The 15264-nt window shown below is 42.3% G+C and overlaps 1 protein-coding gene across 1 annotated transcript; it reads right to left on the minus strand.

The window, feature by feature from the left end:
* Nucleotides 1-3084: 3084 nt before the first annotated feature.
* On the minus strand, nucleotides 3085-10876 carry LOC124278548. The gene is made up of 7 exons (XM_046714276.1): nucleotides 10750-10876; nucleotides 9063-9202; nucleotides 8230-8362; nucleotides 7512-7571; nucleotides 6877-7012; nucleotides 4392-4621; nucleotides 3085-3793 (listed from the first exon to the last, which is right to left on the minus strand). Exons 1-7 carry the CDS (start codon nucleotides 10820-10822, stop codon nucleotides 3219-3221), a joined length of 1347 nt encoding a protein of 448 aa, XP_046570232.1. The 5' UTR covers nucleotides 10823-10876; the 3' UTR covers nucleotides 3085-3218.
* Nucleotides 10877-15264: the final 4388 nt, after the last annotated feature.

A 15264-nucleotide genomic window follows, 5' to 3' on the forward strand; every position in this document is an offset into this window, starting at 1 on the left:
CCGGGTTTGTTGTGTTCGTCAGTCCGTTTTAACCGTAGTTTCATACGCAGTGACCGCCCCGGGTTTATTGTGTTTGTTGTTTTCGTCATACGCAGTGACCGCCCCGGGTTTGTTGTGTTCGTCAGTTCGTTTTAACCGTAGTTTCATACGCAGTGACCGCCCCGGGTTTGTTGTGTTCGTCAGTTCGTTTTAACCGTAGTTTCATACGCAGTGACCGCCCCGGGTTTGTTGTGTTCGTCAGTTATTTTAACCGTAGTTTCATACGCAGTGACCGCCCCGGGTTTGTTGTGTTCGTCAGTTCGTTTTAACCGTAGTTTCATACGCAGTGACCGCCCCGGGTTTGTTGTGTTGGTCAGCTCGTTTTAACCGTAGTTTCATACGCAGTGACCGCCCCGGGTTTCAACCGTAGTTTCATAAACACTAACGCGTGTTCATGAAACAAGGTGCAACTGTCTTTATCTCCCGGGCAGCACTGTTCTTGAGGTCCGACTCTCTTTATCTCCCAGATGGGATAAAAATCCGGAGGTCCGACTGTCTTTATCTCCCGGGTGGTACTGTTCTTGAGGTCCGACTCTCTTTATCTCCCAGATGGAATTAAAATCCGGAGGTCCGACTGTCTTTATCTCCCGGGTGGTACTGTTCTTGAGGTCCGACTATCTTTATCTCCCAGATTGAATTAAAATCCGGAGGTCCGACTGTCATCATCTCCCGGGTGGTACTGTTCTTGAGGTCCGACTCTCTTTATCTCCCAGATTGAATTAAAATCCAGAGGTCCGACTGTCATCATCTCCCGGGTGGTACTGTTCTTGAGGTCCGACTATCTTTATCTCGCTGATGGAATTAAAATCCGGAGGTCCGACTGCCATCATCTCCCTGGCGGTACTGTTCTTGAGGCCGTTTGGCACTGGCCCAAAGACCACCATTTGATCATCAGCATCTCAATCTGGTGCCATCTTTGAAGTTGCTTGAAGTATGGACATACATCGGTATCAGGTAGTTCATGACCACTGTGTGGAGCCAGCCCACATATCGCCGCTGCAACAATGGAACCAGTGGACACACACTCAGGTCAACTACATCAATATAAACCAGGCGCGAGAGTTTTGTCAGGAAGCAAATCGATCTCGGAGAAAGCTAAAAGTTGAATATTCAGTAATGCTGAGAGTGTTGCTTTCCTGTGCATTCAGAAAATATTCCATTACTGGTCAGTCTCTCTAATACCAGACAAACCAGTGGTCTATATTATGAGCACACACACACACACACACACACACACACACACACACACACACACACACCGGGTACTTCAGCCGAAGGCACCTTCACGTAAGGAATCGTTACATCATTGACAGTATGAGATAACAGCTCGTTGAATTGCATCAAAATCAGAACATGACGTTTGCCATTACACTTTGACGTGAAACTATATACTAGTTTTATATGCAGCACCGTCGGGGATGTTTTAGGTTCTCAACATAATTATCAGAATATCATGCCAATCAGACTGCTCACTATTAGCGGCGGGTCGTTGACGTGACAAATTGAATCGCAAATCTGAACGGCATCACCTGAAATGCAAGTGAGCTCGTGTCAATGATGACATCACCCGGCTGGGTGCGATGTCATGAAACAAATGCATATGCTCGTTCGTGTGCATTTGTTTAGAAAGTGAATGTAAGAATATCTGTGTGTAAAGTGTATGGGCTGGTGTTCACGAGTGTCTCTGTGTATGTGTTGAGTGGACTACTGAACCCAGCAACGCTTTAACCCGCAGGCCATTTTGTCTGTGTTCAGTCGAGACGGGCAATCATTCACAGACCAAAACCCAGCTCCATTCCTGTGGTGACAACATGGGCAAGATATGTTTGAATTCTTATATTGAACCATGATGACTTGCGACTGTTCACGTCTAGCGAGGACACCGCCTGATCTATCTGACATTCGCTACACGCACTCACACAATTCCCTAAACCTCTGTAGTCGCCATGACGACGTTGCGGCCCCATTACACTTCCTTAACAGGGTGATAAGGTTCAACATATTGAAGTTAGTTGTTATTATCATGTTTTCACCAATAGAAACACCAATCCTCGCCCTGCGTGACCCGGTGCCACCCCAACCGATCCGCTTACCAGTGATGTCTCGTCGATACGTGACTAGAACGAGACTTGTAGAACATTATCCACCCCCCTTCATCATTATCTCCCCGACATGTTTTTAGCAGCTCTTGAGATTATGATACATCCGGGTTATCACACGAGGGCAGACGACACATCAAAGACTATGGCCGCGCAAACAAATGACAAGAAATGATTGACGTCTGCTTCAAAGTGACGTTTAACTAAGCGACTAGGACCTGCGAGAAACATCTCGCGGTGGCCTAGACATTCAACCGCATATTCGCTCACAACACACACAAATCACCAAGGAGTTGTGTGTAGAGAAAGAAAGAAACAAACCGACTGATCGCGTGCTGGTAGGTGGTGATAAAACCAGATGGATGGCCGTAACTGTAGCACACGTACAGGTTATCATCTGATGGGCACACCATATACACCACTCGTTCTCACGGGCTACAGAATGCCATACTGGGGCTATCTTACTGTCAAGGACGGTTCATGTCATACGCCCATCTCATTAACCCTTCGTGAACCTGGACTTGCAGAAGCGAGAACCAACCTCTGATATGGACAGGCACAAGGCTGAAGGAAACGCAGTGTCCGATATATAGAATCCAACAAGGTTTCATGGAACCGCGAGGACAAATGACCGTTCTAATCACATCCTGATGCATGATGTCAGTCACTCTTGCCAGTTGCGAATCATGTCGCCATCAGACATTCTACCTCCGCTGTGTTGTGACGGCGGCTAAGGATGCCACTGGTGTAATCATAGGGTACAGGGCCCCGATCCACAGAGCGTTCGTAACGCTACGTCATTCGTAAGCCTATGATAAACTATAGAGTTACGACAGGTCGTAATGTTACGACGCTTTGTGGATCGGGGTCCTGCTCTCTACAGCTTATATGTTTTTTTTGAGAGTTGAACACTGTATTTTTTCAATGAACCAACAAAATCGATACAGTCAGTTCACACTATTTGTATTTGTAAAATCCATACAGAAACGGTATATAACAACGTCACTCTGTGGTTTTAATCGGATCAGATCAACAAAATAATCGAGACATTCTGACTGTCCGACAAATACAAATGTCTGGTCACTCGGACTGGGATTCGCTGGAGTTTAACCCCTCACCTTTCATTCTCACCAGACGCGGGGAGCGGGAACGACGCGTTTTACTTCCCCGGCTGTGTCTTTTTGCGGAGCTACTTTTCGAGTAGTTCCTTGGCCTACATAACAGCGGCAGCAGACGACTGGGGAAACTGGATTGGCTAGTCAATGTGTCATCGTCTGCTATGACATCCTGACCACTTCGACCTGCAGGTGATGTCACTGGCTCCGTGTGTTTGGAGCCATGTCGGAGGCTGTTTTTCGTGTACATGGGCATTCTCGAGGAATGGCTGGAGAATGTCTTCACGTTGGGAGACGCCGAGGAGTTTTTGTTACGGCCCCCAACTCGGGAGGGGCAGCTTATTGCGTCTCGGAGAGACACTTGGGACTGATCCGACAGGTCAGCAGCAGAATCCGAATGCTGCTTCTCCCTCCGGGACTTGAGATACAGTTCCGCTAGACTCCGGATAGAGCTCCGGGCCTTGGCCACGGAACTGCTCCTAGACAGACTCCTTAATATGTTTCGCAACTCTTCTCTGTTCTCCTTTTTCTCAGCCTCACCTACAACACATATATCATCATCATCATCATCATCATCATCATCATCATCATCACCTTAAACTGGACGTGATATTTATGTTTATTGATCATCAGATCAGTAGGTAAGCGGCCGGTGGTCACACCAAACATATGGGTTCGATTTCTCAACATAGGTGCCGTAGGTACCAAGTCAGCATACGGTCCTCGGATAATGCGACAAGCAAGGGGTACAAACGATCAGGCCCTGATTTCTCGAAACAAACTTAAGTTTTTACTCAAATTCCAAACTGAGTTTGACAATTTGAAACACCTAAATTTTTAACGCAACAATATTTTTATAGATAAAAAAACCCAAGTTAAGTAATTTATCCACCAAACTCAAATTGTCTACTATGTTTGAATTTAATATCGATTTCAGTTGATTCTCTGAAATGCATTTCCTGCGGGGTTTTTTAAAATTTGAGTCAAAACTCAGTTTCGAGAAATCGGGGCCTGTTCAACACGAGGTAGATCATACATACTCACTGCATATACATACTCACAAAGGTGTACATACTCACTGCATATATCTTCGTCTACTGAGGATGCATAACTTAACCACCTGCGGATTTCAACTTACATTTGTTTAAATATTGATTGACCTTCGCATTAAAAGATCTTCGGTGTGTGGGTTCAATGTCAAGGTCATTCAAAAGTTCATCGTATTCAAGGTCGTCCTGTTGTTTGCCATAGCAACAACAGAAGAAGCTGAGGCAGAGTTCGTTGCTAATTGCGACTGTACTGGGAGGTGGAATCGCGTCGGTCTCGCCTCGTTTCAGCTGGGCAATGTACACTTTGAGAAGACGGGACCTGGAAGTACAGGGAGTGGTGCCGGAACATTTACCTGTCTATTACACCGAACAGTATATACTCACTGGCTAACAGTCAAAGGTAGCCAGTACACAAACTGAGAAATATTTCAATGCGACTGTTTTCAAGGAATTAAAAACAAATACTGTATCGGGAATAGGATGTCATTAAGATCTTGTTATTTCATTTGCTAATATATATAAATATAGATAAACTGGTTACATGATTCGAAATTTGTTGAAATATAATTTTAAACGATGCAAAGAGGCTACTGTGTCACCTTCAGCCCAGCCAATATCATCACAGAAAAAGATGGGTATGAATGATACATGCGTGTGAGGCATTATATGAACAGACTACTGCTAGCTGTATGCAACAGGATGTAACCCATGTTAAGACCCGGGCCTACTACACAGTATACACTGCCTTGGGGAAACAAGTATTACGGTTGGCAATGCTCTTAAATGCTCTCTTTTTTCAAATTACATAAATGAGTCACTGCGGAATCGAAACCAACTTACCCAGTTACCCAACTTCTCATACATATAGTTTCCTAGTTACATACCCGGTGTTTCAAAGTAACATACCCAGCAGTTCACGGTAACATACCCAGCGTTTCATAGCAACATAAATAGTGCTTCTTGGTGACATACCCAGAGGTTCACGGTAACATACCCATCGTTTCATAGCAACGTAAAGAGTGTTTCTAGGTAACATACCCAGAGGTTCACGGTAACATACCCAGAGTATCATAGCAACGTAAAGATTGTTTCCATGTAACATACCCAGAGGTTCACAGTAACATAAAAAGTGTTTCTAGGTAATACACACCGAGCGTTTCATAGTAACATACCAAATGATTAATTATATCATGTCTAGTTAAAATTGTGTGTGTGAATGCAGGCCCTGCTCATGTCTGTGAATAAATATAGCTGGGAGTATACTGAAGGCAACCTTCAAAGTTGACTGGCTTCAGACAGTTCATTGGTGGGTATGAGGACAGAAGGTATGTGGGCCGTCTTATCTAGGAAGTACCTTGGAGGAGAATGTGTTGTCGGTTAATGACCCTCCCTATCTGAGGGTTCTACAGATAGGGGGATGCACTGCCACATCGGGGACACACCTCAAATGGAGGTATGCAGTATTTATAGCGAAAGGTATCTAAACAAAAGTACAACAGCAGTATATTGATTTTCATTCATATCTTCCCATCCTTCTCATCTGTATTCCCGCTCATGCATGCACAGCCACCTCCACATTATCGACCACTAACACGTCCCAAACATAATCATTTATTAAACCACTTCAATAATTGAGTTGACGTGCGCGTTACCGTAAGCTAGATACCCTTCTGTTCGCTGTCTATGTAAGGGAACTATCTTCACTTGCACGACATGTGGCTTAAAAACGGGCTCTACACCACTAATCGCCTGACACTGCAGTTGCTTCATTGAGGGACAGTTGCACGATTTCCTCGTCAGTTATATTAATTTAAAAACCACTAGCAGAGCACAGGGGAGATAACTCACGCTCCATCGTGAATGTGGTTTTCATTTTGTCAGTTTCGGCTTAAAACGGGTTTTACTAATTTCGACACCTTTCTACTGTTGTTTTTCCAACTGCTGTTTAATGTACTATACTACATACGTCCACTAGTAAGCCAGCAGGTGTCCGGGCGACTCAGCGACCCAACACCTTTGCTGATCAGGTGTAATCAGGTGTGCATCCTGATTCATTTAATGGTAAATTATGGCACCAGCTCCTGGAGGACACCGTCGCACATGTCCTGAATTGCGAAAGTAATTTAGCTACCTTGGTGAACACGACTGGCAATATCTCAAGGTGAGTGAGTGAGCTTAGTTTCACAATTCATAGATCAACAGCATGACAATCGATCTACGCAGTTTGGATACGATGACATAATATCTTAAAGATGCCAAACAGGCATGTCTGCTGAGGTTTCCGTTTAGGAAAAGAAAATGAACTCCCAAGACATCATCTTGTCTCTTTTACGATATTCCACCATTTTCCATTCAGGTAATATGTTTGCATACAGAAAAAAACCCAGCATAACGTGTACTTGTTACACCCCTAGGTTTGCTAAAAAATCCTAAAATCTAGTACTCACATTCATCATTTGTCACAAACTGTTTGACAAGATAAATAGACCTGTACCCTCACTGGAAGGCTTCTACCCAGCTCTCCACCCCTCCCCACCCTCCTCCTGCTCCTCCTCCTCATCATCACAACCTCACCTTTTTCTGGACACCCGGGCGCAGTGTACGATGATCGCTAGCAGGGTCACCGCTGCCCCCACCACGCCTCCCAGGAGAAGCAGCTGGTTGAGGCTTCCTGTGAACTCTTTACTTGCAGACCTTGCACGGACACCATCTAGATCACAGGCAGTAAGTTCGGGCATTAACATTTAGAACACAGTAACAATGTACACTTTGAGGACGAACTACTTTTTCATTTTTTTAGGTGCCAGCTATTTTCACTTTAACCTCAGGTTTTCATCTGTTCACCTCAAAACTAGATACCTTGAATTGGTGATACAAGCTGTTGATGTCTCTCCACTGTGTATGTGACTTCTAGAACACCGCCCGACTCTGTGGTCTAGTACACAGAGCGTCTACCTGAGGGCGGAGGTTTCGATACTCATCAGCACACTACAGACAAACTCTGGTATCGATGGTACTTGTTGTTCCCCTGCATTACGCTCGACAAGAGGGCCCACGCCCGTGCCTCACGCGCGCACACGCACAAACACACACACACGCACGCACGCACGCACGCACACACACACGTGTGGATGCAACGTTTACCCCTACTTTACCTTCCCTCCTTGACCAAACCAAACCAAAACCTCTCTTTAACTCGACTGCTGTACCTTCTTTGTCTGTAGATTGTCCAGAATCACCCAGCAGGCCATGATTGGTCGGAGGTGCATCTGTAGTCAAATACATGTACATTAGTACATACAATACAGCCGTTCAAAAAGCATCTCAAAAGCTACCAATTTTTCAAAATTGATACCACAAAAAACCTATGCTTCATCGGCTTACGAAGTTCGTGACAAATGGTGTGGTCTAAGGGAGGCAACTCTCCTGAACTTATCTCCTATAATGGAAACGGTGGCTTTGCACGCAGTCTGTGTACTGTGTACTATGGTTGGTCTGATCTGATTCCAACCTCGACCACGCGTGTAATGTTTGGTAACACTGCGGGTATTTTCTAAAGAGATACCTTCACGACACTTTTGAATATTTAAAGTCGCAGGACTGAACAGTTTAAACAAACCCTAAAAATTATGATGTAAATGGTCCGAAGTATGGTCGACAGGTAGGAGAATATCAGAGTTCGACTTCATAAAGCTGTTTTCCGTGTTCATAGTTTATCTAGGGATCATAACACACAGCCCATCATTTGATGACCACGGCCTCTTGTGATTCCTGATAACCATAATTACAAGACCCCTAGGAACTAGAACCAAATCCTTATTGTAGCATCAAGATGCTGAACACAATGACATGCCCATGCACCAATGACAAACGACCAGAAACAAACTTGTTCAAGGCATACATTTGTCACAACGACTTGAAGCATACCTAAAACATAAAATATCGCTAGGTCTGGTTCGCCACACCTCCCCCTGTCGTCGCACGGACTGGTGCATTGCTTTATGGGAACGCGAATGGAATCTTTCAGCCGGTGACCGCATCCGCACATCTGATAGTACAGCTGGAACAAGATTTAGTTTTAATGAGTGAGCGAGTGAGTCGGTGGGTGAGGGAGTTAGCGAGTGAGTCGGTGGGTGAGGTAGTGAGCGAGTGAGTCGGTGGGTGAGAAAGTGAGCGAGTGAGTCGGTGGGTGAGAAAGTGAGCGAGTGAGTCGGTGGGTGAGGGAGTGAGCGAGTGAGTCGATGGGTTAGAAAGTGAGCGAGTGAGTCGGTGGGTTAGAAAGTGAGCGAGTGAGTTGGTGAATGAGCAAGAGAGCGAGTGAGTGGGTTGGCAAGATTACTGTACAACCCTTGCTTGATTCAAAGGAATGAAAATATTCACATTTGCACTGGTGGAACAACATTCCTTAGAGAAAAGGTGATTAAAATGAAACAAACAATAACAAATTGAATAACGCTGGCTGATGTTTCATATTGACATAACTCGTATCCCTATTGCGTGGTTCGATGTTTATAATGTCTGGTCCAGACACGGTAATTTACAGACCGCACGACCGTCATATCGCTGGAACATTGATAGGGGCGGCGTTTAAAACAGTCAGACAAATCAGAATATTGTTAAGCTGCAAAATAACACATTAAATATGATAGAAAAGAGATATTCAATTTTTTATCATCTCTTAATGTTTCATCACTTTAAACATTTTCCTTTATTGCAATTATCATTATAAATGTAACGTATTTGTGCGCAGAATGGCATACCTGGATCGCTGCGAAGGTATATTTCCCCTTACTGCAGAGTGTCACACACCAACCATGGCCGGTTCCTTGATTATCAAATGGCCGTTGTGTGTAGCTCTTGAGAAGGACCGATTTGGACGGTTTGAAGCATCCAAGTTGTACTGCAACCAAGTGGGTTGCACTTACACCACACTTATTTAAAAGTATTTGTGTCAAGTATGTTTGATAGAGAATACGTTTACAAAGGCAGCATCACAAACTAGAAGACATTTGGCGTTCCCAGCATTATGTGAGTTGGTTTCACGTTACCTTTAGCAATATTTCAGCAACATTACTGTACGTAAACCAGAAATGGGTTTCACACAGAGTAACCTGGACCTGGGAGAGTGAACACTTTATCTTCAACCTAGTCTTCCCCTCTACATACATTTACTGTATATTAATGTTGTTAATTACCTGTTAATCAGTGTTACACTATTCGCAATTGCACTGTTACACCCAAATTGATAGGAACGGTAAAGGCAATATATAGACAAACATACCAGACGATACGTATAATAATACACATAATAGATTAAACCACGACCATTTAAAACATAATGTTTATTACAATTATACTGGGTCTGTAATTACTGCCTTTCTGAAACATGTCTCAGTCTAAGTAAACTTAGTCTCAGTACTATTCGTTACACTCCTCTACTGAGTCTAACAAACCCTAGTGGGAATTCGCGTCAGGTAACCTTTGAGATTGACCAATCAGAACACAGCTTACCAAATTGCGAAGGTGGACATTCGCACATATCTTTTTGAACTTTTACCTCGAAAAGGTTTTGTACCCGAACGATTCCGAATGCTATTTTCCGTACGATCGCTTCCGGGTGATGCACATGGAGCACGCTACAAGACCGTCAACAGTGAGTAAACAGTCGCTGAAAATAGCGTTTTTGTCAATATTCAAGGGTGTCAGCTTCGGAAATATTAGCTAATGGTAACCATGTAATTAGAAAGCCCTAAGCGTATATACTGCAGGTCAAATATCTGTGTTTTATGCGAATTGTCGTTTGTTGAGAGATTAGTGTCAGTGACTGGGGAATTTTGTAAGTCCCGCCGAACCCTATACAGTAGCCGTTGTCTGATTGGTTAAATCCGTTCGGCCGTCTCGCGTTTGATTGGACGGTCATAGGTCGCTCAAAGGTTTCCTGACGCGACCTCCTACTAGTGTTTGTTAGATTCAGGGGGCCGTGGGGTAGCCTAGTGGTTAAAGCGTTTGCTCGTCACGCCGAAGACCCGGGTTCGAATCCCCACATGGGTACAATGTGTGAAGCCCATTCATGGTGTCCCCCGCCGTGATATTGCTGGAATATTGCTAAAAATGGCGTAAAACCAAACTCAGTCAGTCAGTCAGTCAGTTAGATTCAGTGTAGGAGTGTAACGAATAATACTGAGACTAAGTTTACTTAGACTGAAACATGTCTGTACTGTCCTGCAAATAGACCCCTTTCTTCGCCTTCTTTAAAAACGATCAGAAAAAAAGATACCCAAACTCCAAAACAAACACGCAGGTACGCACATACTGCAGTACAATGTATACAGTTTTTACTTTCATGGTATACAGGCTACTAAGTAAATTTGTTCTGCATATGGGACTCAACTGACTTTATGCATGCTCGGTACATTCATTTCAATCATCTAATGGCAATATTCTTACTGTTGCTTTTACTGAAGACACTATCTGTACATAGAACCACAATCCAGATCAGCCACCATTTCTTCGAAATCATTCTTGCATACGCCCATCTTGTATTGTCTGAACGACAGTTATTGTGACGTCATCACATTCTGTCCATAACGTCATCATGACGTCATGCTTTTTATCACAGTTCAGGAAGTCGGGCGTCCACGATAGTACGCGCTCTTGAACACGGCTGCTGGTAGTGTTTACGCTCCCTCGCGTCCCAGTCACTACGCAGAGTAATCCACTGATGAAATTTGAGTTATACGATAAGCTGAGATGATTGGGATGATGATGGTTATTATATTTTTGCATACTCAGTGTTTGACCTCTTAATTCACTATTCAAAAGGGACATTTTCACAGGACCATAATATGGGTACATTGCACGAAAATGGAGACATTTTCTCTGAAAAAACGAATAGGCGAATAAGGCGTTCTTGAATGTCGTTAAACACGATGAGTTATAATGCTAGCACTTGTAACAAGGGAGTGAGTTAATCCCATCAACGCTGAAACAGTACGATCGCCGAATGATGAAAACACTGACACTTCATGGGTTCATCGAGAACATCGGAGACCCACACATAAATGATTAAGACAGCAAATTATCTAGTGAGGATAATAATGGTCTATGTTCTATGTTGTTTTTTTGTCTTCTTGTGTCTTTTATTTTTTTATTTTCGAGGTTTCAGTTGGTATCAGCGATTTGCAACTACATGTATAGTGAATAACAACAACATGGAATCAGGTTTGGTCTTGCTTTTTATTTTCACACGCCTCGGGGTAGCGAAGTTATCGCAGTCTGAAATAACATCGTAAACATAAGGAGCTACACATGTTGTTCATTGTAACCCTTCGGTCCCAGGGACCTGTAGATTTAACTGCGCTATATTAAATTTGGAACCGAATCTACGTTTAGGAAACCTGGCAAAGTTCACCCATGTCACAAAAGAACTCACGTCTTAGCTAAGATTTGCGTCGCGAGATAACATTGCCTTAGAGCTTCAAATACTATTTAATTTGGACCCCGGTGGAGTCCGACGTGGCCGTTAACATGTGGACGGTATTCACATAAATAGAACGAAACAGTGAAACACAATGTCATGTTACAGTATCGCACATCACAACTTTTGATACAATTATATCTACACAGACAGAAACAATGAGACTGGAGTTCATTATAGAACAGTAAACATAAAACACAACATAAAATCGTTTGCGCAGCTTTTCACGGACGTTTACCATAACTATGATCCCCATCAAAAGTTCAAACTCACTAGTGTACATGTAGCCACTTACTTCAGGCAACTGTTTTAAACTAAATTTTGCAAAATATTCCATACTGTTTAAAGGTGTTGTTTAAACAAGAACTGATGTATTGTAAAACAAATTCATAACGTTGAAAATATTATTGTTATTATGCGTTCAATAAATGATGAAACTCGGTTAAAAATGGCAAATGAACGCAACTGTTCACATGCAAGATATTTGCATATACTTTTCAGCAGTTTGATGCATGATCCTCGTGCAATTAATCTGCATAAGGTTTGCAGTTGTTTCCCCCAAGTTAGTGGAGAAATTCATCTTCGTTGTAACCATATACATGTATACATACATAACATATAGTGAATGTTTTAGTGAGTCTAAACTGTTGATGGGTAGTATATTTCTAAATATCCGCTGAAGCGTACGTACAATATCTTACAGGACGTGGCAAGGGAAAGTTACACTCTCTATATTGTTACAAAATACCTCTTTATAATGGTCTCCATGCTCCACATTCCATGTACTCAATACAGGTCTTTACACTCAATGCAAACAGACTTTGAACAAATTAACAACGCATGCATTTCTTATTTAATTACACCCAAAGGGCACAAAGCCAACCATTTCAACCACCAAAGACTGTACGATTGAGTGAGTGAGTGTTGTTTTAAACTGCTTCCTGTCAAGGCGTGGGACCTCTGCATCACACATTGTGTTCGTATCGGGTATTAAACCTTTGTTTACCACGTGACGAGTTATCGCCTTAACCAGTAGGCTACACCACAGCCCTAAAGATAAACAAATACTAAGCTACTCAATCCTTAACAGGTAGGTGTTCGCCCCCTTAATAAAACACCTTTACATCACCATCGCTGCACTTTGAGCTTAATCTTGTGCAGTTGTGCGCAGTTGAGCCTTTTATTTCAGAACCCATTACAACCTTCAAAACGTTCTTCACTAAAACCCGAGAGTTATTCCCCTTTTTCGGCGGCATACCGCTAAAGAAAACGGAGTTATCCCCCTTACACCAATGTTTAACTAAACATATTTTGTACCTTATTACCATATTTCACATCACTCCCCCTTCACCAAGATGAGTACCACTCGAATGAATTCCAAACAAGTAGATAATGTCTAAATACCCGAGGATAAGTGGCCACATTTTATCCCAAGGAACATATACATGATTATAGCATAAATTTTCAATACTACCCTGTGGCCATGTGATCAGTATCACAACAGAGTAGGTATCAAAACAACTTATACATGATAGATTAGACGGTATGAAATACACTATTCTCATCATACAAGTTAAAAGCTAAGGAGTAATAGTGAAACATGGGATAATAAGTGAACATGGAGTTACAGTAATACCCAACATTTGTGTTTTTGACTTAAAAAGCCAGAAAACATTGTCAAACTGGAAACTTTTCAACAAGAAACTATTTAAACATTAAATACAAATCTCAACACATATAAAAGAAATAGCAAACTCTGTGAACTTTAGATAAAAAATTAGAAATAGCATTGATTCAAAATATCATTATCCGTGGATGAAGCATGACTGTTAGGATTGCCAGTACTAAACACACTCTATGAGAGTACAATGTGTATCACACAATATCCAAGCTAGTTACTGCTTCTAGATAAAGACTTTGAAAAGCTGAATTATACTTTGACATTCAAAATATACATAATTTAACTCACTTCCAATGAAACTGAATTGAAGCAAAAATACCAAAGCTGTGTAATCTACACAATGTAATTATAGCCTTAGGCGTGTAATATCCATATGCTTCAATAGGTCTTCAAGTAATCATAGGAAACACTGAACCCATTCATCTTTCCAACATGGTACCAAAGTAACAGGCAACTTTCTGCTTATAAATGTTGCAACTTCAATATTAAAACATAAACTCTATCAAAGCGTACTGCACAGAGATGAACAATAATATACTGCACTACAGTGTATAGTGACAATAGAACTTGGACATAAATGTAGTGTACAATACACAGTCCATCACAGTACATCCTTCACTCTTGTAGCATTAACAATGCCAAAGAATATTTAAACCATGAAACAATTGAATTATGACAGCATTTATGATTTTTATGATTATGTTGTTTTGTTTTGTTTGTTTTTCTTTTGTTAATTGCTGGTAAAAAGAAAATGCACATTCCAACAACAATGTATACCATGGCAACAAACAATCATTCCAATTCAAACATATAAGTGAGAAATGCACCATTCAATCCTGGAACCAGAAGTCACTCAACAAACTCTCTAAACATGTCAGAGTAGTGGACATTTTGAAGATATGTACATAAGCACTAAAGTCATTTTCTTCGACTTTTTCTGTCGGTTGGTAATTTGTCATGCAAAGATTTAACAAGCTGCTGACAAGCAGGTGTCAGGTCATGGAATGGCACCCAAAAATTGTCTTTGTTACTGTAACCTAACCATTTCACACGGTACTGCCATGTAGAGTTCAGAAATCTTTTCCTGAGTATTCTCTCAATTTCATATTGAGTGTCACTGTTGGTGTCATTGTCATTACTGGATTCTACTGAATCCCTCTGGCTGCAAGACTCCGGTAACTCTTCGACACCTAGGATGGCAGGCTCCACACTGTCTATGTTGACCGGAGGTGTCGGATCCTCTGGGCGATCAACTCGTAAAAGTCCATGTTTTAGACGATTAACATGGATTCGGTTGCGGATCAGCAGTCCATCAGATTTCTTTCTCACTTTGACATGTATGTCGGACAACTTCTCTACAATATAATAGGGCCCTGCCCAGGGACGGAGCAATTTCCGTGTTTGACCGGTAACTAACACAGGGCGATAGATGAAGACTGTATCACCCACTCTGAATTTGGGGGAATGTTCTCTGTCCGCTGATCTCACTGCCATGGCTTCCTTGCGATCACTAATATTCTGAATCGCTACTTTCCGTGCAATTTCCACACCCTCTACAAGTTCAGTGATATAAGATTGAGCTGTTTTGGGAATATCAAGATTTGGACTGATTGCAAGTTCAAGGAAACTCCTCGGATAGCGTCCATACACAAGAAAGAATGGAGAGTATTCGGTACTCTCCAGACATGGGGTTATATTGTAGGAGTACTGTATGAAAGGAATAAGTCTGTCCCACTGGTCATGGGCGTCGTCCACATATTTAGACAATGATGCTAAGATTGTCGACATCATTCTCTCACTCTGG

The sequence above is a fragment of the Haliotis rubra genome, unplaced genomic scaffold (assembly GCF_003918875.1).
Source record: "Haliotis rubra isolate DU_JTF1 unplaced genomic scaffold, ASM391887v1 Scf24, whole genome shotgun sequence".
NCBI classification, from domain to species: domain Eukaryota; kingdom Metazoa; phylum Mollusca; class Gastropoda; order Lepetellida; family Haliotidae; genus Haliotis; species Haliotis rubra.

Bases quoted from the DNA above. Each gene is read 5' to 3' on its own strand.
- LOC124278548 (XM_046714276.1), bottom strand. From the start codon at position 10,822: ATGATTTCGAAGAAATGGTGGCTGATCTGGATTGTGGTTCTATGTACA. The intron at 9,203-10,749 runs GTAAGAATATTG...ACTTGGTTGCAG, and splicing joins TGTCTTCAGTAAAAGCAACA to TACAACTTGGATGCTTCAAA. The intron at 8,363-9,062 runs GTATGCCATTCT...ATCTTGTTCCAG, and splicing joins ATACCTTCGCAGCGATCCAG to CTGTACTATCAGATGTGCGG.